At 40.6% G+C, this 26,898-nt stretch overlaps 1 protein-coding gene across 1 annotated transcript in view; it reads left to right on the forward strand.

Annotated features, from left to right (window-relative positions):
• Nucleotides 1-1,127: 1,127 nt before the first annotated feature.
• Nucleotides 1,128-26,898, forward strand: part of PLPPR5 (phospholipid phosphatase related 5) — a 44,795-nt gene continuing 19,024 nt past the window's right edge. The window contains exons 1-3 of the mRNA XM_082053796.1: nt 1,128-1,442; nt 21,551-21,683; nt 23,982-24,232. Of these exons, the coding sequence (XP_081909922.1) occupies nt 1,212-1,442; nt 21,551-21,683; nt 23,982-24,232 (615 nt within the window). The 5' untranslated portion in view covers nt 1,128-1,211. The remainder of the gene's footprint in view (nt 1,443-21,550; nt 21,684-23,981; nt 24,233-26,898) is intronic.

Below are 26,898 nucleotides of genomic sequence, written 5' to 3' on the forward strand. Positions count from 1 at the left end.
AGAGACTAACATCACTGAATATGAACAAAATCCTCCAGAAAGGGGAGGAAACTGAACAGTTAAAGCCAAAGTAGAATGCTAGAAGAATGATCACACATTATAAAACAGGACGATCAAATCTCATTTTTTATTTCTAACAGCTTTTACTAACTAAGCCAAGTGGAATCTTTAAGGCTATGGTGTCCCTTTATAGACTGTTTCCTGGCCATGTAACATTTTGGGGCAGAGGGGACTACCTTTAAGTAACTTTCTGTCTGTTGGTTTTGGGAATCCAGAGTAGAGCCCGCATGCGGGTGAATCTGTACAAGCATTGGGCACGCTTATCTATTCTTAAGTGTATGTATTTGTGCTATATATGTATTTTTAAGTGAAACTCTTGTGTTCGTGTATATATGATTTCGCCTGGCACTAGAGCAGACTCTCACTCTGGGACGTTCCTTGGGCGAGGACACCATCGTGTCCAGCTGCCTATTTTCTTTGTATATGTTAAATGAAAGTTTTAAACGTTAATTACTTTAATAGCTATCCACATACAGAAGAGGATGTATCTACATTCCGCAGCCTTTACCACCCGGCAAATAGCGGTGCCCCGTTTGTCTGCCCGGACACGTCTGAGCTGTGGTTGCGGGCTGTGCGGGGGGCACCGCCGGGTCGCACAGTGCCCAGAGCTCGCCGCTTCCCGGCGGCTCCGTGCGGGGACGGGAAGGGACGGGGCGGGGCGGCGGGCAGGTCCGGGAGCTCCCCTGCCCGCACACGCCCGTCGTACAGGTGTGTGTGTGTATTCGGTGTAGAGAGAAGGAGGCGGCAGGGCGGGTTCACTCACTAATCACGGTCGCGGGGCCGTGCCGTGGGAGCCGTCCGGGACCGGGGGACTTTCAAATCGGCCTTCGCAGCCGGTACAGAGCCTTCCCCAGCCCACGTCCTCCTCCCCGCCGGGGCCGGGGTCCGGCGCGGCGGCTGCTCCCGGGTGGGGCGGGGCGGAGCCGCCCCCTCTCCGCCGCGCTCCGCCCGCTGCACGAACCGGCGCCCGCGCTGGAGCCGGTACCGGAACGGCGGGCCGGGCCCCGCCTGCCCTGCCCTCCCCGCCCCGCGGGCCTGCCCGCGCTGCCGGCCGCCGCCGAGCCGCCTCCGCCCGCGGTGGATGCCGCCGGGGAGCGGGCGGAGCGCGCCGCCGGGAAGGGGGGCTGCCGCGGCCGCCGGAGCCCACGTACATGCGAGTGCCCTCTCCGCTCACCAGCATGCTTTACTTCCAGATGGTGATCATGGCTGGGACCGTGATGCTGGCTTATTATTTCGAGTACACGGACACCTTTGCGGTCAACGTGCAAGGCTTCTTCTGCTACGAGGGCGCGTACCGAAAGCCCTACCCGGGCCCGGAGGACCGCAGCGCCGTGCCCCCGGTGCTGCTCTACTCGCTGACCGCGGGCGTGCCCGTGCTGGTGGTAAGCAAGCGGGGTCAGCCCGCGCCCCCACTCTGGCAACTTGTTGGGGCGGGCCGCGCCGCGGGCGGGTGGCTCTGGGGTGGGCCCGGCGGGCGGGGACCCTCCGTGCTCCCGGCGCTGCAGCCCGGCCCCGCGGGCCCCGGTGGGCAGCGCAGTCGGGCCCGACCCCGGCCCCTGCCGCTGCTCGCCCCGCGCCTCTGAAGTTTATTTTTAGCACTGATTTATGTAACTGCCAGTGCCTGTATTGCCAGCCCCGTTCGACTCCTTTCGGTAAAAATAATCTATTTTTCGAAACGTTTGTTGGTTGCGGGTAGATGGGCTACTTGAGGGAAACCTGCTTGTTAGCAACCACTCAATACTATTTTACCCAGTACCAATTAGAAAACCCCTCTGTCAGTTTATTTTTTTGAAAGTAAAATCATATGTGTAAGGAGCAGAGAGCAGTTCTGCTTGATTTAGTTGTCTCCATATGTCACAATTGCTGATGTATGTGCAAATTAAACCTATGTGTCTCTAATTGAATGTGATCGTCTGTCAGTCAGGTTTAAATAGATGTATCTAAAATGAGATTTATTTCATTGATTTACTTTGGGTTTTTTGGAAAACAGCTAAGAGTTGTCTTCCCTTCAAGTTGTTGAATGTAGTATTTGCATTGTCAGATAACAAGGGCATGAACATCATTTAATAATCCCTGACCATACTGTGGAGCTAAGACAGAGGGAATGAGATGGGAGTGTTTAACCATTGGGGATGGATTATGTGAAGACTTACCGGGTGTATGCAAAGTTACACATACAGAAACTCCCTGTGAAGACTTTATTTTAATCAACTGTAAGCACTGGAATAAAAACAAAACGAAACAAAAACCCCCAAATACCTGCAATCGAAAGAGGCCCCTTAAGATATTAGTAGTTTCACAGATTAATTCCTCTTCAGGAAAATATAAAAAATATTAGAACAGAAGGCTTCATCAAGGTGAAACTATGGTAATCCTGTACACAATTCCCTTCTGCATTGTAGCACCATGAGGTCTCAGATGGTATCCAACCTAAAACCTCATGGTCAGGCTCAACCTTACTATTTAAGACCTTTTTTTTTTTTTTTTCTTACAGATGGAACTACATCATTTGGCAAAAGATGTTATGTAGCCTTTTGCTTTCATTTTCCTTTTTATTTTAACATCAGTTAGTTGACCAATTTATTTATCAGTTTACTTGTTTGCTCTTCAGAACTGCCAAATGCTGTTGAGATTTTTAAAGGGTGTTTTTGTTAGTGATATTTTTCTGTTGTTTGCATATGGTGTCTGTTTTGCTTTTAATTCTGTTTCTTTTGTTTGGCTCAGGAAGTTATAAAGATTATGTCAGTTATTCATGATGAGCATCTCTTTTTCCTAATGTGTGTCAGCAAAATTGATTGGTAGCTTCTATTCATTTCCTGGGTGCTAGATGATTACGTCAGAGAAATCACCATGACATTTTGGGTTGGCAGTCTTTTAATTAGCTTTGCCAAAAAGCTAATAATAGAATTTAATAATATTTAAGCTTGCTTCCTGTTCCAGTCACCAGTCTTTCAGGCAAATCACATTCATTGGGAGGTCAGGGCATGGAAAACCACATTGCAGCTGCCCATGTTGCTTTTTTTTTTTCATTTTATTAAATGGAGAATTCAGCTCCTGGGAATGTCAGTCTCATTATTTCAACAACATTAAGTCTAATCATTAACATTATTAAATAGAGGCAACATTTTTCAGCCTTCAGATAGAATTCAGTTCTGATTCTCCTTGGAAAATGCTCCTGGACTTAGTATTTACATGGGATAGCTCTTGCTCAGTTGTGTATGGTATGAACATTGCCTTTGCTTGTTCTTTTCATTGAAAGAAGTGGTGAAGGTAATATTTCTTCAACAAAGCAACTTCTGTGAATGAAATAGTACTTTTTTTTCCTCCCTGTAATCACTATTGTCATGGAATATAGTTTATTAAATACTATGATTTGTGAGAGGTTTTGGTTTTTTTTTTTCCTTCTTTTATTTCGTTTTGTGGGGCTAATACCATTTCTGGAGTTTTGAGGTAGAGCAACAAAGAGTGTTTACCTTGGTGTTCACAGTAACTGGTTTTATTTTGAGGGATGGGACTTGTTGAACTGGAGCCATACAGTGCTTCAAGGTAACTGAAGTTCTCTTAATAACTGGAGTACTCTTAATGTGACCCAATCAATGGCTCCACTGCATTAAGTTTTAATGAAGTTGCTCTAAAATCAGAGAACGAGTTCTTCCAGTGACTTTCCTCTTTCCACACGCCTGCTATTAGAAAACTGGAAAGTAAAGTCCTGGTAGCTGGATCTGCCTTGGTGAGCATCACATTGACAGTGAGTCTCTTGCTGCTGTGAGGCTGTCCTGCAGCTGCTCTTCCAAAACTCCTGTGCCACATCAGAGCTGCAGCAGCAGACTTGGGTTCCAGCCATGTGGTGGAGCTGAGTGTCTGGTCACAGGGCAGCAACGTGCATGTGCTGAAATGTAAATAATGAGCTGGGTCATTTGCAAGGGATATACCTATGGGCATTATGTTAGTCCTGGAAACTTTTGGGTTAGTTGTGAAAATGCTACTTCCTACTAATACATCCTGTAGCCCTGGTGCAGCACTGCTGCCACATGTCCTTTCCTGAGTCCATCTGCCCCCATGCCATCCAAGCACAGATGCTGCTGACTGTCAGGTCACAGCTCCTCAGGAGTCTGATGTGGAAAGGGGAGTCCTGGGGCAGAAGCAGAGGCTGCTTGCTCTCCTGTAGTGCTTGACTGGCAGGTGCTCTGGTATGGGAAAGGGAAATGGTGACTGAAGGAATTGGGTTTTGTATTCTGCACTTGAAACTTATGTGGCTTGTGTATCTACATTCTTTGGTCAAGCATTTACATCATATTAACCAAGTTTTTGGTCAGCTCTGAAGTGATCGGGCAGATGATCATTGGTGACTAGATGATCATCATAGGTCCCTTCCAGCTGAGCTTCTTCTATTCTACAGTATCTCCTAGGTCAGGTAGCAGGTAGTAACACTTCCCTCCCTGGAAGTGTTCAGGGCCAGGTTGGATAGACCTTTGAGCAGTCTGGGCTAGTGGAAGGTGTCCACCCATGGCAGTGGGCTGGAATTAGATGATCTTTAAGGTCTCTTCCAACTCACACCATTCTTTGATTCATAGGTTTAACAGCAATTGTAGCAAACCTATAGAGGAATCCAGCAGCTGTTCTGTAGGATAAGAACTTCTTCCTTTCCCAGCTTCTATTTAGGTTCCATGAATTGAAGCAGGATACATTGCAACATTGGTTTTCTGTATTTTATGATGGATTATTGCTAAAGGACATATGCACTTTTTCTTACCTGTTAAATATGTAGTTGATGAGTTCTTCCACTGGAGAATTTTGGGGGCCCAAGTGTTTGGATTTGTTTGGTTTTGTTTTTAAAAAAGGCTGAAAACAACTGCAGCTTAACGTATAACAAAATATACGGCCCATTCCAGGGTTAGAGTATTTTTTGTGGAAGGTCTCCTAAGTCATACCTTTAGGCACAGGTGAAGCAGTGCCTGAGTGAGTAGATGTGTTTACATAAAGAGCATTAGGTAGACTAACAGGAAAATGTTCTACAATATGAAGATGAGGTTGAAATTGCAATCAGAAGAGTGCAGGTGCCCAAAGTGTGAGATTTTGTGACAAAAGAAAGAGACCCCCACAGAGGCGGTGTCCCAGTGGGCTCCGTTCTTCCTCCTCCCATATGGCTTTGTGACTCAAGATTGAAAGAGTACAGGTGCCTCTGCCCTCCCATCTTTGTACTGTCTATAGCACTAATATCCAGAAATCTATAGCACACTGAGGAATTGTCAATAAACTTTTTCTTTTTCTTTTTTTTTTAATTTTTATCTTTAAGTCGAATACGAAGGTGTCAAGAAGTACACTCTTGATTTAAGTCTCTTCAAATATGTAATAAGCATAAAAATGCTTGTTGAGAGCTCAGTGCTATTTAAGCCATTTCCCAAAGTGCCAGTTCTTGCTCAGTGGGCTGGTTGCTTTTTTAGACTTGTTATGACAGATGTAGCTTGGGAAATACACGTCAGTCTAATCCTTTAGCTTCCAGTAGAAGTGATTTGTAGAGCTGTGAGGCTAGTGTCTTATGTTTTCAGAATCTATAGAGGGAACAGTTCTGCATTATTTCTGTCTGGTAGATCTTAATTTTTACCTCTCTAAAATACTATTAACTGCACTCAAGGATTCTTTTAATGAGTCCACATACTAATATGGATTACATAAAATGTCAAAAATGTTTAACCAACAATGGGTGTAACACTCAAAGTATTGGACCTGAGATGTACAATGACTGTTGTATAAAACCCAGGAGGAGATAGTGACACACTTTCATTACGATGTGTAAACAATTTTCTTATGCAAATGTTTGTTTTTATTTCCAAGTAACAAGCGGATGATTACAGCACTTACACATAAAATATACACTGTTCTATTTGCCTACATGAATTTCTAGCATATTCATAATTTCCCCTGTAAACCAATTAAAGACTAATTTGTTTTAGAATAATCCTCTTAATATCATCATGGAAAAAATATCTACCATTCAGACATGAGGTATTGTATTCTGTTTGTTTGTTTGTTGTTGTTGTGTTTGTTGCTTTTTTTTTTTTTGTAAACTAGATGAATCCCAAACAAGTAATGGATGTTAAGAATCAGGCATTCTGCCTTCAGATTAGCTTTAGTCAGTAACTTTCTACTTCATGAGCATTTGAGGAAGGAATTTTGAAACCTGACAAAAAGACTGTAAAGTGAGAGATGGAAGACCATGTATCAAATTTACTGTACTCTGATGCTTTAAGAAAAAGCAAGATCATTTTGTGAATAATGAGAAAGAGAAGTTACCTTTTGAAGGATCAGCACAGATTTCATAAGTCTCCCTTCGTTTGATGTCTCTGTTGATGTCTTAACAGTTCCAGGTCTAAGCAGTTTGAGAGTAGTTGAAAGATATGCAGAGACCTGAAGGAGATGTGCTGCTTGTGTCCAGCTTGTAGCTCACAGCTGATGTGATTGGACTTGCTCCTATTTCACTCTTCCTTTTTGAACTTGCTGGTCCCTCTTTTCCTTCTGGTATCTATGATTCCATGTGCTGTGGCATCAGGGACTGATTAGATTCCATCAGATTGAGTTTTCAAAATGCCCTTGTTAGAATAGCTTTTAGTTAACCTGTGGTTCAGTGAAACTGTGGTACTCTGGTAAAACTTAGTGCTGTACCTGAAAAAGGCTGCTGGATTGTGATCCATTTCTGTTATGTGTTGGTTATAACTTAAGGAAAAACGATTTAAAATTAAAGTTCTGAAAAATAAATATTTCTGGAATTATTTTCTATGAATTTGCTGTGCCAAGAATCTCTACATTTACCTCATAGTTGAGAACTCTAGGTGCTTTTCACTCCTGACCTTTGTCAGAAAAAAGCACTACCTTCACAAATGTTTCTTCCATCCGTTTTAGACTGATTATTTTTCTACTTCATAGTTGGTACCAAGTCACTTTAGACAAAGTGACTATGGACAATTTGATACTATTGGAAAAACTAGAGCACAGGGTCAGGATCGAGCAGAGTTTTCTCCCACTCTGCTACTCAAACTAGAAGTGGCCTCTCTGCACCCTGAAGGACATTAAGCTGTTTTGACAGCTCTGCCAGAAAGAAATCAAGGAAACTTGATAAATAATTCAAGGATGCACAGTTGCCAGCACCTCTGTGTTACAGGGCGAAAAATTCTAAGAATGTGTAGTGAGGTATTCAAGTGTTCATTTTTAGGTACATGTTCTAGAGGTAGTTAGAGGAATCACCCAGCAAAGTGTTCAGTCTGTCCTCGTGCTCTTTTTGGGAGCAGTAAAGCCTTTTTGCTTGGTAACTAGCTGCAATACTTGAACATCTCCCAATGCGGTTTTTTAAATTACAATGGTAATGCAACAGAACATTTGAATTGTATGTCTGGACTTGTATGAATTGGGTAGACTAAATTTATCCTCTGAAATCCAATGGAAATGGTTTTACTTGTATGAGAAACTCTAACTTTTTGATATGTGACCTGTTTCAATAATCCTGGAATATCTTTGGTTAGCTAAAACTCATATATGTGTCCTTTTCTCTTTGGCACATTTGACGGCTCTTAAGACTTTACATGAAGAAGGAATTGCCAGAATATCTTGTTTACTCTGTGATCATGTTTTTCTTGAAGGGCCCATTTGGTCTCTGTCTTCACAATTGTTTCAACCTGTGTGCACAGCTGCAACTGCCTTTTCTTGGTAGTTGGTCTTCTGCTATTCTGGCATTAAGGGGCAGGTGAGAAGAAAGACGTAAAAAATACTGTTTTGTTTGTTTGGTTTTAATGTGCAAATGCTGGGGACTTCAGAGAGCCACTTTTTTTTGGAAGGGGGGAATGCCAGCAGGAGATGTTAAAGTGTTAAAGCTAAGGCACAATTTATGTCATGCTCTTCCTCTGTGAAAGTAAAATTGCATTGCAACTTTACTTAATAATAAAAAATAAATCACAATGTTAAAGTCTGCAGTAACTTTGTGTGCCAGATGTCAGTATGGGCCTGTTGGGACACATAGCAAGACAAATACATGGTTTGATAGTCTGATGCTGTTTTTATCCCAGCATAAAACCACTAATCTGACAGAGCTGTAACCAGGAAAAACAACAAAAGATTCAGAACTATTGTGGTTTTTCTTGGGAATTCTTCTTTATTTAGCTGTCTTCCTCTTGTGCTGCGGTGGCTTACATCAACAGTGCCTGCAGAAGTTATGTTTGTGCTTGCAATTGAATGTGTAATTTCTGCTGTGCTTGCTATGCATGCTATTTACAAACACTAACAATATCGGGGCCATATGCTTCATCCCTTGATGGGTTCTCTGGAAGTAAAGTGGCAAGCAGATGTGAACAAGGCAGACAGCGTTCTGTTTGCAACAGCTGAATGCCTGCTTGTCCTATAAATGATGCACTTATGTTTAAGTGAGAAATTTTTAATCCAACTGATCCAATACGATTAGGGAATTTGTACGCGTTGTTGGTAATCTAAAATAGTAGGCTTGAAGTAATAATCAGTTTCTCAACCAAACAATTCTTGGTCATTGTGCATCATGCAGGATTGAGGACATAAGTGTCCATATGATACGTAATAAATGACAGCCAAAGTAGAATTGTAAGTAGCTTTAGCTGTGTTTTTCAGCCTAAAAAGCAGTGTGGCATTTAAAAAGCTTTACAATGCTCTTGCAGCATCCCTCAGATACATTGAACTCAGCGATGGCCCAGCTTTCATCATAAGTGGTTCTTATGTAGCTGAGGTGTGGTACCTCATTGTAAATAAAAAGCCTAGCTGAGCAGGATATACCATATCTATAGTATTTAGAAGACTTGTACATGTAACATGCTGTTGTGATGATGCTTATCCACTGTGAACATGCTAGTCCTTAGTATTTATGCATAGTACAGTGAACATGGTATTGGAGAAGGATTAGGAAAGCACAAGTTCTAGCACTTGCCGTCTCTGATCAGCAAGCTAGCTTTACTAAGATCACTTCTATTCACTTGCAGGTGGGAATATGTTTATTTTTAATGTAAAGCACTAAGAAATATCTAGTAGAAAAATTACTATATAGATATTAAGAATTTTTTTTTTTAATCTGCTATTAATCTAATAAATTGTTTGGTACCACTTCAAAATAGACTCTCCATCCTGGATGCCACTTCCTGGCTTATGAGGCATGATAAAAAAACCCCTCTGGTTCTATTGAGTGAAAACTCAGGAGGCTGTGGATTTCACTTCTGCTTATCATTCTGGACAATGTACGCTGTTACCTGTAATTTTGCATGTCTTGTATAAATGTATTGTAATTATCCATTGTAATTATTATACATTATATGTGAATTTCATTAACCTTATATACTTACTAATGTACAACTAATTATAACTGCAATATAGCTATATTTTAAGGTTTTTCTTATTTACAAATAGCGTTTTTCTTTCTCTGCAGATGTTACTTCTTGCCTGTGACCCACATAGGGTTAAGGAGTATATATGAAGGCATTCATTCCTAAACTAGATTTTTTTTTTGTTGTTTTCTAAATAATAATAATTTAAAAACCCTCTCAGGAGCAGAAGTCAGCGCAACAGTATCCTGCTGTTCTGATTCTTTTTTCTTTCTCTACCTAGCATTTTGAAACACCTGCTATTTTAGGCTGGGAGGCTCCATGCTGTCTTTAAAAGGGACCTGAGTCATAAATTTTTTTTAATTTTTTTTTTGTCATTCAAACTCTGAATAATATTATAAGGACTTTATTTGGTCAATTTGTACTTTCCCTCTTTGTAAATCAAGTATTAAAGATTAGAAAACAGTAAGTGGAACTCAGCTTCCCACTATAGTTATTTTGGGTAGTAATAGGGATTTCTGTGACATGTCCATAGCAATTTAGGGCTCAGACGTGACTGAATTAATTCTGCTTAAAGATTTGTTAATCACAGGTCAGCTGAGCTGCCGTAACCAACCATGTGCAACTTGCAGCCTGTGGGGAGCACAAGGTGAAGTATTTGAGCTTGACCAGCTTTAATTAAGACTTAGGCCAATACATGCTACTTTTTTTGATTTTTACAGAATGGGTGCACAGACTGTCTGTAACATGTCTCTGCGGACAAGTGGAGACCTCATACGGTCACACTGCTCCTGGCTGATGTCTGAAGTCTGACCTCCCCATTTGCAGAAGTGTGTGGCTCTGTGCATAGGTTCACCTCTATGCAGAACAATGTGTGGAGATGCCCATGTTTCAGTGCATATTTATTAGTAGTTTGATCATACTTACATAGATTTAGTGTGGTGTCCAGAGCCTCTTGGCTGCTCAGTTTCTGCCTCTCCTGTTCCTGTGGGGGTGTCCTTGGACCTGTTGGGTTGTATCTGGGCTCTGCCATGAGGCCAGGCTTGATTTTGCTGCCTTTGTGCATTCAAACTGCACAGATGTGAGCGTGAGTGTCTGAGAGGCCAGAGGGAGGAATGGGGAGCTGGTGCTGCACTGTACCATACACCTCAAGCGCACTCGTGTGAGCGGTGGTGAGGACAGTCCAGCTGTTACGATGGCTTTCACTTTGCCACGCTTGTGCTCACGCTTGACTGAAGTCAGTGCTTCATTCAGTCACGGGGGTTCTTTCCAGAGCATTTAGCAAAGGCAGGTGAGACCTTTAGACAGACTGACCTTGGTGTATATAAGCACCTCGTGCACATGTGCAGCTGGCAGAACGAATGTCTGGAGCTGGGTTGTGAGCTTTATCAGGCTTTGCCTTGATAAAAGGATCTGGCCACCCAAGGAGGATATACGTTTAGCCTTTACTGCCTGGCTGTCACGGTAATTGTGATACTAGGCTTCTGTGTAAAGCGCTGGGAGATCTGTGCATGAAAAGAATTATACAAGAGCTAGGTATGTACTAGTTGTTAATTAATTATTGTGGTATTGGTGGGATTTAATCGCATGCTTCAGTGCTACTTGAAATAGCAAGGCTTTCCTGAGATGGAGTAGCATATGTGAATGAGCATGGTGCTGATAGAATCTTTTTATGGAACCACATTCATTTTCAGAGTCAGCATTCCAGTTTTATTCAGTATTTTTTGTATTTATGAATTGATTGAAATTGTTGTATGATGAAAAGCAGAAGGAAATCATAAAGCAGAGACTTTCTTTAAAAAACTTTAAGATATTTACATATGGAAGTGTGTATGCATGATGTGCTGCCAGAAAATACTCATGCTTAAATGGTTGATTTGTATCCATAGTTTAGTTCAGATGTGTTTTTAACCTTGAATGCCAAGGGCAAAAAGTACTGTGTGAATTAGTTTACCACACCAGAATACCTAAAAAGGTTAACATATCATTGAATGTGTGAAAGCACCATTCAACACAGCATGCTTTGAACTTGTCTTTCTAGTAATATCTTAAGTTGCTTAAATGAGAGATTACACCCATCACTGATTAAAACCACAATATATGTATGTACATTTACATAACAATTACGTATTTTATCTAACACCCCTTTATTGTCTCCACACAGGAGACCAAATGGCAGCTCTTATATAGTCTGCCTTGAAGACAGCCCATGTCAAAGCTTCATAAGATCTACAGTTTTTAAATAGACTCATTCATCATTAAAACACTTCTCTCACCACTTGAGCTTTTTTGAAGATATTTGATAAAGCCAGCAACATGTTTACTATTATTTTACAGTTCTATGCAAAGGAGGTGATTCTTGTTAAGGTAAACCATTATGCTCCATTTTATCACTGGAAGGGGATACAAGCACATATTAAAGAAGAGTATCTGGGCTTACTTTGGCCTGGAGACTTCGCAATTAGTTTTCAGAATACCATTGCATGCCTAAAAGAGCTGTTTTTATGCTCTGCTGTCTTCACAGCAAAGTATACAATCTCCCCTCTGTCTTGTAGGCATTTCCTGTACTAGGAAATTTTTGCTGAAATTCCCCACTCTTGCTGCTCCTGTTTCAGCTCATTGGCTGCTGTGCTAATGAGGGCACTTGGGACTTCCTCTTCATTCAAGCACTGCATTGTGCAAACTCCCGAACAGGGTCAGACAACATAGTGTTGCCAGCTGCACATCTGCAGCCATCTGGATTTGTGGCCAGAGCAGTAAAATAGACATTGTGTAGCAGAGTTCAGAGAGTGACAGTAATGGTGCAAATCGTATTTGCAGAAAATGCCCTATATTTGATCTACAGGATATGCAGTATCATTATTGAAGCAGTGTTTCTACATGTATATGTATCAAATAAAGACAAATGGGATGTGGTACTGCTATGCAATGTTCTGTGAAAGAACTTGCTGGCTAATTCCCTACTGTTGCATTGTTAAGAGGTAAGCAATTATTAAAAATCTGATGCTCATAAACAGTTCTCTGCTCCCACTTCTATGCCCTCATTAAGATTCTGTTTCTAATAAACATCACTTCAGTGTATTAATTTATTGTAATAACATTCTTAAGGAGAAATAATTGCACACAGTGAAATTACAGCTTTCAAATCGGAGGAAAGAGATGCAGGTGAATGGTCACACATTGTTTTGTATCTGGGCTTGCTATTTGTTTGGGGGTGTCTGCAAGAGGGACTTCTGATCTCTTTCTTTCTGGTGTTTCTCGCTGATCAGCATCTCTAGTGACCATCCTGGGAGTAACATCATGGGTCTGCCTAGAGTCAGTGGAGCTTCACAAGTTGACTTTGATAGAGCCACGGTTTCATTTGATCTGCCTCTGTCACTGAAGTGTCAATACAAGTTGCAGTCTCTACTTTGGAAGCTTTTATTTGGTCATTTGTTTCCTGGCTTTCACAGACGTTAGAAATGTGGCTTAATGCTGTCAGGGTTTGTTGCTCTCTAGTTTTACTGCTAGTTTTATGCTGAATGTATAAAATATACACAAGTATCTTTGATATGAGACAGCTCAGAATAAAGTAATAGTTCTAGATCCGATGCTTTCCATGCAATGGCTTTTAAAGTGTTTTTAACTAATTTTTAGTGATACCCGGGTCCTTTGCAGTAATTGCTTACAATGTGAAGACTATGAAGTATCATATAAGAAGAATTACTGTAAGGTAATATGCTCAGGAGTGGGCATTATCTGATTTATCTGACCTGTTAAACTTCTTTCCTAAGTATTCAGTACTATTTCCCTGTGAAATTGGTTTGGCTTCCTAGTTTCGTTATCTTCATAACTAAGATCCATTTCCCCACTTTGCCATAGACATTCATGACTAATTCAGCCCCTGTTGAACTTAGTGGAGATGTAACCTTTGATTTCACCTGGAAAAAAGATAATGACTGTAGTGTATTTCATGGGTTGGCAGTAATCCTGTAGCTTAAGCTAATTGTAAAGGAAGAGATGCATCTACAGAGGCCATTATAATAGGAGTGAAACTAGATACTAGAAACTAGATACATGCTTTCAAAGAAAGCTGTTTTATTATGCAGGTAATTTTTAATTAAAAAGGTATAGAATCGTCTTATTGAGCTGTCTGCTTAAATTTATCATTATGAATCAAAAAGTAATTGACAGTAACAAACACAAATAAAAACAAATTATGTGTGTGTGTTTTCGTGCAAGACAGGGTGAAAAGCAGGAAATTCAGATATTCTCCTTGCTCTGAGAACAGGTGGCTTCCATCATATACTGACTGTAAAACCACTACTTTGTGACCAGAATCTTTAAGAGATGCCTTTCATGTGATCAGTTTTTATTCAAACAAGGATGAAAGACTGTTTAAGTTGAATTATGTTTGAATTTCCTGGGTAGAAAAGTGCAGTTGTGTAGATCACCTAAGGTTTAAAGAGTAAAGTAACATCACTGTTGGAAATGGTCATTGGTATGGGTGGGTATCATAAACACTGGTATTGTGCTCATCAAGTAATAATGTTTGCAACATGCACAGAAGGGTTAAGAAATCAATCTCCCTCAACAGATAGAACAAATACTGTTTTCTTGGACAGGCAAGAAACAAAGGGGTTTACCAAGGCCAGGCCATAGGGAACCACAGTCTTTTGCACATGTGTCACTTGCAATGCAGTAGAAGGCTTCCTTGATACAGCTGAGTGCAGAACTGAACATGCTCTCAGGAATTCATCTTCTCATAGGGAAGATAAATGGTAGGACTTTGGACATTTTGTTTTTCCTTCACAAATATTATGGTATTATAAAGGTTGAAGCTAAGCACCTGAAAAAGGAAAAAAGTGATGTAAAGTTCTTTTTCAAAATCCCTGATGAAATAATTACATTTAACAACCACCTTTTTCAGGTATCAGTCAGAGATCTGGAGACTAAAATTAGTTGATCTCTGGTCATATTACAACCTAGCTTTCTAACAGGTTTGTTTGTAGAGTGAAGTGTGGAACTTGGAAACTGGATTATGGCATCGTTTTTGCAAAAAGGAAATGAGAACAACTTAAAACCTGTATGAATTCCCTGTTATGGGAACTTTATCTGGAGTATTTCAGCTTGAAGTAACTTTGCCTTTTAAAATGTGAATGGATACTTTTAGAAGGCAGTTTTGAATTAATTCTTTTCTCTTCCCCCTCACCATTTTCAGATCAAAATTACTGCTTTATTTAGATGTCAAGAATTTTCTCTATTTTTTTTTTTTCCCTAGCTTTTGTGTGTTAATTTTTTAAAGTTAGAAAAGCTTGGTGCATGGGCATAAGACCTCTCACTGAAGTATGTTATCGACTACCTCTTGGAATGTGTTTGCCAAGAACACTTGTCTCAGTGTTGTGACAGCACCAGCAGTGAGATCGCTCTGGAGCCAGGTGCCAGACATTGACTTGGCCCCCAGACTGCCGTGTTAGCATCACTGAGCTTGTGTTCCTGCTGTCCTGGCCATTTCTAATCCCCCAGAGAACCGCAGTGCGGAGCAGCTGGATACTCTACATCTCGCAGCGGTTTTGTAGACCTGAGCAGAGGATGGTGTAATGCCAAACGCAGTGGGTAAAGCAGGTTGAATACAGAGGGAATGTTCCTGTGAAGGCAGAGCCCGGCAGGGCTGGTGCGCCTCGGGGGACTGCTTGCTCAACCCTCGTCTTCTGTCGCAGAGCATCGAATGCAGGACCTGCTGTCACACGCCAGGGCTCGTGCTCTGGCCCTCCATGATGATGGCACAAGGCCCTTCTCTGAGTTACACTCTACATAACGGGCTCCTGGTAACTCTTTCTCAAAATGATCTTTTACATAATCAGGTTTTGCTGTGGCAGTGTGTGGTTCCAGCCCTGGTGCCAGTATGCTGCCGTGCAGAGGCTCTGCCCCTTGGGTAATAGAGATGGGCTCTAGAGGAGATGCCATTTGCCTGCACCATCAATTGCTCAGGCAAAAAAGGGAAAAGAAGGGGGGAAAAAGAGGAAGCTTTTAAAGACACTGTACTTAAAAATATTTCACTATTTTTTTTCTGTCATATGGTAAAGTAATGAATGAAGATAATTCAATGAATGATGAAGTTGGCCATGTCTCTGTGATTATGTTCTCATGGGGATCATTCGAAGCACCCTGGTTGTAAGTGCTTGGTTATTATGTGCCTCTTGTTTTCAAATAGCAATAAAGTCTTCATGAAGTGAGCAACCTTTGCCACTGTTACATACTTTGTGTACAATGCATTCCAAAGAGCAGTAAAGAATATTTGTCCCTGTCAGAAACAATGTTAGTATTTAATAGTGTGTAGCTACTCTGCACTAGAGAGAAGTAAGGCAGATAATATTTAGCTACTAGATATATAAACTTATACTGCTGTTTCTCTTTCCTGAATGGCCATGATAAAATATAGACCAAGAACCCTATTAAAATGTTGATATTTTTATAAAAAAATTGAGAGTATGTATCTTTAAAACAAAATTTACTGGGAAAAAATGCTGAGTGGGTTTTTTTTTTGTGTGATTTTTTTTTTTTTTTCCCCCGCACATCTTTCTCTAGAAAAGTGATTTGCTTTTCATGTCTTTTCACCAGACTTTCGGAAGCTGCTATGCAATATGGCCCTGTTTCTCTATGCTGAATGCAAGGGGGATGTTTTGTATTTAATCAACAGCAGACAGATTTATCTAGGATTTTTTTTTTTTTTTCATTTTCTTCAAAACTACTGGTCATTTTTTACTATAGAATATGTGCTGCTGCGAAAATCAACCAGGGCATTTGCTGTCAGTTTAAGCAAGCAAGAAGCAATGAGAACAAGAAAAACACAAAGAAAATGGCCTCAAGGGAAAGCTCTGCATAATGAACTTGAAATTGCTACTGCTGGAAATACTGTTGCTGCTTTTCCTGCCAGGGCTGTCACCTCACAGAGCAATTTTAGCTTAAAGCAGAGTGGAGCTTCTCTACAGCATCACTAAGGACTGAGGTTTATGCAGCTAGATTTTCTGAACTCTGGAGACCATTATGCTCTGTGGTATGTTGATTGCATTTTTAAAGGGGAAATAGGCCAGAAATAGCCCATGGTCTTGCTAAAAGTAAAGAAAAAGAGCAGGATCAAAAAGTCTGTGAAAGCCATTTCTTTTGAAAAAGAAATCTATCCCACACTTTAAGTGGGAGCTCAGAAGTGAAATGAATGAGGAGGCCATGCAACTTAAATGATAACAACTTACCTAAAGATACAGAGATCATCCCCAAGATTTTTAGCTCCATTTCCCAGCTTCTCTTCCTGCCTCATAAGGAGGTATAAGGAAGTTCATTCTAGAGAGAAAAACAGAGCTGTGAATTGCCTAAGATGCTCATTCCCCAGAGGGACAAACCCTTGCCGTGTTATGTCTGGAAGATGGTCTCACAGAAGCCTTGGTTAGGGTTCAAGTCATGCCTAAATGAGAGAAATACAATGAATGAAAAGAAGTCAGAAGATAAATTACAGTGGTTTTTTAACTTGATAACTTCAGAATATGCATGAATGCTTAGTGGTCTTTTTAATACAATAACTGCTTTTCACTGTTACTCGTATATCTCAGCGGTTGCTGTAGCTATAACCCTGAGAATTGGCATAGAGGGAGGGAATCGTGTATTCTACCATGTTCCCTGGCCCATATAAAATATTCCATGAACATTTGTATACCCTAAAGTAGGTGTTAGCTGGAAAGATCTATGAATTTATACACTGAAATTTCTTTTCTAATCCCAAACAGAGATTATCAGCCTTGAATTTCAGGATTTATCTTATTTAAATGCATGAATATACCCTCAGATATCTTGTCATCCAAATTAATGTTTAATTATTACTTGAATCCTGGGTTTTTACATGGAGTTACGTCATATATGAGAAGGTAGTCCATAAAATAAACTTAATTAGTATTTCAGAACTGCAGATTTAAGGTAATTTAGTTATATAGGTGCTGGCTGTTGTAAACCATAACTGACACTAGGGAAAGTGTGTTTATGGAGTCAGCTTACTGGAAAATCAACAAGGTCAGAGCTGCTGTAGATCTAATATTTGGAATGAGTCAGGTTTGACATTTCAAGTTGAAAAAGAGCTCAGAATTTGGAACCAAGATAAGGATATACTGGATGGATGAGTTTGGGAAGGACAAATTAGATTTCTAAATTGACATGCAGTGCTAAAACTAGGAACAGCTTGCCTGGATTCAGAAAAATGACTAATATGGAAAAAAACCTGAACTTATTTGCAAGGAAGGAATCATTGTAGGGAATGTGTACTAAATGCTTCAAGTACCCTGTGCAGAAAATAAGGGATAGGTATTGGGTGGCTGGCAATAAATATATTACTAGTACAAAACCACCATGAAATACGTTAGTTAAGTTCAGCAGGAGCTGAGAGATGAAACAAGGAGAAATATTAATTTTAGATCTCTCTCCTACCAAACTCTGTTCCTGGCTGTCAAATGGGTTGTCACATCGCAGACTGGATATGATTGTCATGGAGATGGTTATGAGAACTTTTCCTGTAATTCGGATTTTGCTAGGTTAATATTTCTTTTCCATGCTTCCACGAAAACAAAGGATGATCTAAATGCTAGTTCTGAAGTATGCATTGATGTTAAATATTGTTATGTAGGGTGACTTATTTTGTATTGTTCCTAATCGACTTTATACTGTGAACCAGGCCAAAGGGCCTGCCTGGAGGTTACAGAGGGAAGCCGTAGTGGAACAAGGACATAGTCACTACCTGTCAGAGCTTGACCTGATGCCTGTAGGACAATCATTCTTGTCTTGCTCCTTTTTGTAACAGTTATGTACACTGCATTTTTATCTGAGGACTGTGAAAATTATTTTTATATATGTTTTTTACAATATTAGAGAGCTGGCACTTCCCATTTTTAGTCAAGTGAAAATTGTTCTTTTCCTTATACTTTACATGCTGTAATTATATGTCAAAAGGTTTCCTCAGCCATAGGGATGGTCTCTGCTTTTAACAGCTGTTAAAATATCTGTGAGTTAAGAATTTTAACATACATTATTGTTCAAGAAATTTGTACAGTGATCTAAAGAGGTATGACCCTGTTAAAACGGGGTGAAAGATACTTCTAATAGCCTCACTTTTTTCATTGCAAATTATATTTCTATATCTGAACATGTGTAGCTCTGTCCAAAAATTTATGTTGTCAGAGCTTTCAGATTCTCAGTTGCAGTCCTTCACTATCAGTTTTGGAATATTCCAAAAACTTTTTGCCCCAAGACTTAGCCAAGAAGTACACAAGTAATTATGTTATTTTAAATGTCAATTCTTGACTGGTTGCAACTCGCATGTGCAGTGCAAGGGGTAACGGTGGTCCCTGTGCCAGAGGGAATACAGAAATTGTTCCTTCCTGGAATATGCAGACATGCAAATTATAGTAAAGGGCAACAGGGACATCACCCTCCCTTTTCTCCGCTCTGTACAGCTTCTTATTGCCAGTGATGCCAGAGGGAAAAAGGGGATGGAATTGCACTGGGAAACAGAATCTCTCCTGGGACTTACTGAGATTGAAAAAGATTTTCCTTCCATTCTTTGAAACATCAATAGGCTGATTATTGAGATGAGCAGTGCTTGTGCTGAAGGCTGGAGGAAGGAGAACAGCTTTGGCTGAGCTGCCAGTACAGAAAAATACAGAACCTGTATTTATTGCCAAATTCCAGAAGGGTTCTATCAAAGTCACAGGAGCATAGGGATGAATGCGTGTTGTACTCAATGACATATCCCACTCTGATTACTTCTGAAGGCAGAGCACTAGGCCTAGTGTAGCGAAAGCTTTTTCTTTGACTGAGTTCTGCATCGTTCTGACCCTTGCACCTACGTACCCACTCTGAAGCTGGTTTTGTTCAGCTAAGAACATGAACACTGCTCCCTGCTATTCTTGGAGCAGAGATTTTTCTTCATCCAGGTCACCATCAAAGACAGGAGATGTAACAAGGAAAAACTGTTGCCAGCAGCAAGGACCTAGATGCAGCTGATGAAGACAGGTTGCTGGGAGTGAGGATCTCCTTTCCTATGAATGAATGAGCAGCTTTTCCATTCGCTGACCCCAGCTTCCCTGCAGCCAAGAAGAACAACCTGTATTCCTAGATCAGCAGATTCCAAGATTGTTCAGAGCTGGAGAGCTGAGCTTACTGGCACACTTTGTGTTCTTGCAAGAGGTTTTGCTCTGTATGTCACAGGTGTTTCCCTTGTATTTGATTCTGCTTTTTCCTAGAGATTGGAAATCTGCAATAGTTTTACTGAAATGTATTGGACTGGGAAAAAAAATCCCCAAACCAGTTAACAGAATCTGACTGTATTCAGGTTGCCTAGTCCTTGATGTTTCAGTATTCTAGAGGAAACAAGGGAGTTACTGTGACTTATAGTGAAAGTCTTAGTGTTTCAGTTCTCACCTTTATGAATCACATTAAAATTGTTTCTTTGTTTCTTTCTTTTCCCAAGAACTGTTAGGGGTCATTCGGCTGAATTCTCCTTATCATTGTCATAATTTTTATGAACTTGAATTCAAGGTCGAGTTACATTTCAAGCGTGTACTGATCATGTGTTACTTCAGTATGTTAAAAATTCACTTGCATTAGCAAGAGAAAAATTGTTAGATCAGGTTTTGAAATTTCTGTTTCATCTGAAAATTCCACTAGGATCTGAAGCCAGTCTAAACTAACAGATGATGGCTGTTTCTGTGACAAACTGAATTTTGCTTTTTATACACTTGCCACCACAGTAATTTTTGTTATTTGTGCCACATTGTTTACAAGAAGCACTTCCCCCTCTGTGTGTCACAATTTAGCCCAAAGTCATCTTTGTAGATCTACAAATAACTATGTAAGGTCATTAATTGCATTCTTCCTGTTGACAACTGTGCTTGTGAGACATCATCCATAGGTGTTTTTGAAAGCCAGTGCTGTGTTTAGAACTGTTCAGACCTATTGTGATATATGAAAACACTTATAATTTCCTATTGGGTCAAAGGTTTGTAAAAAACTATGCAATTAATCAGATTTGATGGCATTATTTATTGTATTTATGTAGTATGGAGACTTCAGTTTGCTGGTCTTCATTCCTGTTGATCAAAGTGTGATGTACCTGTCAATAAGCTTTACTACTTTCATATAGAAGAGTGGCAGAGCCTTGCCTTTAAGGCTCACAGTGAATCAAAGTTGGAATACAGTGGTCAGTATTTGGCCCTAATGCTCTACTCTTTTTGACGATACCTGTGCTACCTGCCATAAAGCTTCAGTATCACAGGTTTTGATATACACTTAAGGCATGGCTTTGGCTGTTGAGTCTCCTTACCGTAATTGTCATGAGTAAATTAAAGGTCATCTCAGAGGGGATATTTTACATTCAAGATCTATATTTTTCTTTTTTTAGCTGCCTTTTTTTTTTTTTTCCTTCCCAGCTGTAATGTGAATGATCTATAGAAATGCGAACTTTATTCGTTTTGGTGTAATGAGTGTGAAACAGGCCATGCTTAATGTTAAAATATTAGTGGTGACACTTTGTTCAGGCATGAGGAACAAAGCTAAAGCCAGACTTGATAAACTTAGCTGACAAAATATGAAGCAAAGCGTGTTAAGTACCTCCTGGCAAACTAATCCTTTGATGTTAGCAGTTCTGTTGTGATATTTTTATTTTTTCCTTTTTTTTCTTCTTTTCCCATGCCTCCTTCCCCCTCAGCCCCAGACTTGGTCCAGAATTTAGAGCTCAACCCTGTGAAGTGCTGAGTGTCAGTGAAAGCCAAGTGGGAACTGAAATGTTCAGCATCTTCCAGGATTAGGCCTTTACTTTGGTCCACATCTTGTGTACTATGTGATCTGTTGTTCTTGAACTAATAGATTTATTTCTTTCCCCTTATCCTGAAAACTAGGTTATGTTATATTGATTACAAGTCCTGTTTATAGAAATTTATTTTCTTTTAATGCAAATAAAGTAAAGCAAGGCATATTTCTCCCATAAGAAGATTAACATACAGAACACGGTTCGCTTATGTTGTCTTCTGTGCTGGTTTGGTCTTTTTTCCTTAAAATGAGATAGCTTTCTCTGTAATATTAGTACATTTTACTTGCTGTAATCTGATGTACCATTTCTCTCCCCTTTTTTCTGCTTCCCTAAGATTATCATTGGAGAAACTGCAGTGTTTTGTCTACAGTTAGCTACAAAGGATTTTGAAAACCAAGAAAAAACAATATTAACTGGAGACTGTTGTTATATAAATCCACTGGTGCGCAGGACCATCAGATTCCTTGGTATGAGCAAAATTAATGCTTTATTTTCTAAATGGTGGGAGTGATGCATTATGTTTTCATTTTGACCTGGGAAAAGTATTCAGGTAACTGCACAACAGTTCATGTGTAGTCCTAACTCAGGTACAGGGAGTTTTCTCCTTTTGGGTAGCAAATGAAGCTTCTTGGAAGTCTGGGTAAAAAAAGAAAGTGTTGCAGAAACAGCAGTAAAAATAGAAAAAAAAAATGAGACCACAAGGAGGACAAACAACTAGCAGGCCTGGAGCAGGGTGAAGTGGAGAAGGGAGATACCCTTGTGCCATGCCTATAGTTGATAGTTTTCTTTTGGCTATGCACACACGTAGCAGTCAAAGTTGAAGACTTTGGAATATAAATGTGTGTTTGAATCCAAGCCCAGTTTAGGGACTTTTTCAGCCCAGAGACTGCATTATAGTTTCTATCAGAAAACACTACAAGAGCCGTGCTCCACTGAAGTCAGCTGTAACTCCACCATGGACCTTAGCAGGTCTGAGATGTCATTCTTTCTATGTCATTGTGTGTTTGGAGGGAGAAGCACCACCACTTAAAATGTCTATTGTGTATTCCCAGATGCTGCTTTTTAATTTGTGCAGGGGAGCTGTAGCATGGCTCACTTCTGTTTGCTTGTATCTAAGAGAAACAGCTGGAGAAACGTTGCCTTGGGGCAGCTAATCCTCTTGTATGCCCCAGTCGCAGTGGGAGGGACAGGATGTGCAGCTGTGTCTGTATTTACAGTACTTGTGTAACAGCCATGCCTGCCTTCTGAGAGCACGGTTGCTCGCTGTCACACTGAGTGCTAAAACTCAGTAAGAATGAGACTGTCTTGCATAGATCCAGAGGAGGTGGCAAGTGACGATGAGAAGCTCCTCCTGCTCCAGTTGCTCTGTGTGTAATCAGTGCCTGGGTTTCTTTCCCACTTGGTGGGCCCTCCTTGCTCACAGAAGCAAAAATTAAAAAAACTGGGAGAGAAGTAAGGGATGAACAGTGACCTCTATGCTGTTCTACCAGATGAGGCGTCACTACCCGCTCTGCTCACACAAAGTGGTGTGGCCAACGATGCTGGGGCAGTGCACGCCCTCGGGGCTTGCTGAAAAGGCCCTTCTGCGCAGCCACTCAACCAGACGCAGTCTACTGCTCACCAGTGTCTGGCAGCTCAGGGTGAATTAACATTAGTGTGACATGGCTGACCAGCCAGGATCCCAGAAATCATCCTCCGTCCTCTAGCTTTGCTGGAGAAAAAACCTCAACCTTTAGAAACACGTGTTTCTGTGGCATCCTGTCTGCTGTAGTGTATGTCCATTAAAATCCTCATGGTGCCCCATTACTGCTAGAACTCATGCTATATACCAGTGAATAGAAGTATGGGAAAGGTAAGGTGATTTGCCGGTGGAAATGCAAGAGGAAATCTCTAGCTCAGGTGGAATTTGGACACACACCTGCTGGCTTTGCCTCCTAGGCAGGGTGCTGTGTTTGCATTTCCTTCCATGGCTCATCTTCTGCTTCTGAAAGGATAGAAAGGGACCTTAGAATTGCAAAATTCTGTTTTCTTTTAAGTAATCAGATAGATGCATTTCCATTCGAATGAACGAGTACCTGTGCTTAATGCTTTGCTGATATGTCTGATTAAAATAAAAACAAAACCAAACAACTCTTTAGTGTAAGCAGCTCGTCAAATATAAAGATTTTTAGCTCACTGTGGTGATATTGTGATTAATATGCCATGCATAGAGATGTACATAGTAGAAGGCAGATGAAGATCACTCGTGCATGGCAATATTGAATTATTCAGTACTTCAGCTTCTTTACAGCTGCAAGGGAAAAGAAAATGTTTGTCCAGTATGTGTTACTGTTTTTCAAGTTACTTCTCCATCATGCCCTGACTTCCTTGGCTCTCAAACAGATTTAGAGGTTGGAAAATTTGCCTCTCTCACTTTTGTTTAGTGAACATGGGCAAAAGTTACATACCAGTCTAGCCAGCGAACCCGAGCAGTGCAGACTCGTGGCTGGGAGGCCTGGGAAAGTGGGCTGCTTGCACAAGAGGTGAGCGTGTTTCTCCGAAGGATGGAGGGAGACTGTGTGTGTGGCTACATCGCAGTGTTGCTATTGCAGTTGTGTAGGAAAGTACCATCCCCTACATGGGCCAGGATCTTTAGGGTACAATACACATGAGGGTTTTTCAGGTTCTTAAATGGAAAGAGCTGGTATATTACTATGATAAATACTATGATATGTTGCCCTGGACTGAAATTGTCAGGAAATTTAACTCTTTGTTTCCCTCTTTAGGAATTTACGCATTTGGACTGTTTGCAACGGACATCTTTGTAAATGCTGGACAAGTAGTAACAGGGAATCTTGCACCACATTTTCTTGCACTTTGTAAACCCAACTATACAGCACTTGGATGTAAACAGTATACGCAGTTCATCAGTAGCGTACATGCCTGTACTGGAAATCCAGACCTTATCATGAAAGCCAGAAAGACATTCCCATCCAAAGAAGCAGCACTAAGTGTATATGCAGCTATGTATCTGGCTGTAAGTATATTGTACTATCTAATGTCACTATATTTTTGAGAGCAAACAGCTCACAGTGTGAGGGGAGGAGGGAGGAATGGGGAGAAAATAAGACAACTCTTGTCTGATTTTATATATGTAAACGTTCTATGAGGCCTTTGAGAATTTGATTAGTTGGACTTAATTCTGACAGTTACAGATGTAGTGGTTCTCTGAGGCTTGAAAGCTAAGGCAACCCTGAGAGAGGGCAAGTTGTCCAAAAAGGGTTATAGATTTAGGATAATCAAGCTCTGGGTTTACTTTTTCCCCATTTCCAGGCAATTTGAGAGGAGGCTTTGCTGGGCGGTAAAGAGAAAGGTCAGGGATTGCCTGTGACTGGTAGTGGTTCCTTTCCATGTTTTAACCCAGTACGGATAAGTAGAATTGCACAGAGCTGTATTCTTTGGTGGTGTGAAGCAGAAGAGTGTGCATATGTAAGTATCTGATCTGTGCAGGTTTCCTGAGATCTGTGCATGCCTTTAGGTACTAGAGTTGGTGTTTAGAGGTACCTCAGTGCTCATGCGAAGCCCATTTGGCTCTTATTCTGCAATGAAGTGGGTTACAAGACAATCCAATCCTTCTTCCCTCTCTCCTCTCTGGTAGCAGGGCTAGGGTAAAAACTGGTATTTACTGCCTGGCAGCAGAGCTGTTCTAAAGGCTACTGAGAAGTGTGGGGAGGCAGAGGAGAGGCAGAGTGACTCATGAATCTCACTCAAGTAACTCTGCTTAGTACTCCATGGCTTAGTTTGGAGTGTGCATCATTCTGGTCTTAAGCAGAAGTACATCTTGCGCTTAGTAAAGTTGTCCCTGGCACGTGCCTGTGGGAGTCTCTTACCCAAGCTGCACTGGTGGTCACAGTCCTTTGTCGCCCTATGGCTGGGCTCAGGGCTCATTGTGTCGGTGGGGAACCCACCAAGTGTGTGTGCGCCTCTGTGGTCATTGCTGGAGTCATCCCTTGAATCCCCTCAGTATTTGAACAGTTGCCTGCCTATACATGTGTGTGTGTGCATGTGCATATATACACATGTATATATATGTGTGTGTTGCTTTTGAGCAACAATTTAATAAGCTTAATTCTAGTTCCTGATTGATCTGGAAACTGATACTTGCCAACATGGCAAAGATCCCAACCCCATCCACAGACAGTGTGCCAACTCTGCTTCTGAATATGGTTTTAGAACTAGTTGCTTAAAATCTGCAGCACTGACAGTAACATTTACCAAAAATTCCTTGTGAGTGATGTCTGTTTAAGAGATGTGGATCATCAGTTAGTACAAGAAAGTGTTATCTGCAAATAGGAGATGAGCAATAAAATTCTATTCTAACTTGAGGCAAGTGTAAGACTCCTAATAGTATTGTCTTTATTTGGGGAGATATCTAAGGCTTTGCTTCACTGAAACATACCTCTAAATTTGGCACAAGCTATTTTAGAAAATATTCAGCATTCTTCATTTTAATTGCTCCTATTTTTCTCATCCATCTGTAAAGTTGGATTTCCACTGTTGGTATGAGTCACAGTAACTAAAGGAAACCAACTGTTCAGCTACTGCAAAGCAGGAAGGAAAATAATATTAATAGATTTTAAAAAACAAATGTAGACATTAGTAAGGTGTAATACCTAGTTTCAATGGCTTTTTATATGAGCAAGAGTATTTTATGCAAACTTTGTCTTGTCTGTGGTCAATATGCAGTTAGCAACATCAAAAATTAAAACCACTGTGATCTGTTTCATGACTTCATAATCTTTCAATAACTTCAAAAATAAATATATCCTATGTCATTACTATATCACTGCATGATGCATGACACTGTCATCAATTAACTATAGCACTATGAACTGTTCTTAGAATCTCTGAATTCCTATAGGCTGCCTAATAGAATTATTTGCTAAGATATATCAGCTGAGTTGTAGAGTCTGCAAATTTTCGTCCTTGATGCAATATTGGGAGATTATTATTTATTTATTGTTTTTTAATCCTGTTGCATGGTTGCAACTAAAAATACTGTTTACACACCAGGGAAAGAAATTCTATGTTCCAATATTTGGGGTCCCATCCTGATACTGTCATGATGTTTATCAGGATAGTTTGCCTTGAACAACAACTTTCTCATCATTATTCATTGGAGTAGAAGATTTAAACAGAGCCTACTCTTTGTATGAGCTGTGGTACAACAGTTATTGAAAGCATGGACATAAAGACTTCCATGGATTACTCAGCTAGTATTTCATGAGCATATAATCTCTGATACAGAATGTGCTTTCTTTTTGGTTAACAGAAATTTTTGGGAGGGGGGCGGATTGCTACAGAAGCCTCCCTGAACATTTCAGCCAGCTGTGCAAAAAACACAACAAGCTTAAAAACATAAGCAGACAGCAAGCTGATCCAGAGTCCTTGCTCTCTGAGCGGGCAACAAAAACAATGTCAGAATTGGGTGATTTCACCCATCAATCCACTTAAAGCTTATGCTTTATCTGATAATTCCCCTATCTTGTTCCATTTAAGTGCAACCATGTCCTTATCACCTAGCAGCTGTGCATATTGTCTTGTTAACAATAGCTTCTTTTTTCATCTAAGTTCTTGAGTCTTCCTTTTTCCCCTCCCCTCCCCTCTTTTGAGAGTGGGTGGCTGCTATGGTAACTCTGAATT

This window comes from Streptopelia decaocto (assembly GCF_964273445.1).
Source record: "Streptopelia decaocto genome assembly, chromosome: 5".
NCBI classification, from domain to species: Eukaryota; Metazoa; Chordata; class Aves; order Columbiformes; family Columbidae; genus Streptopelia; species Streptopelia decaocto.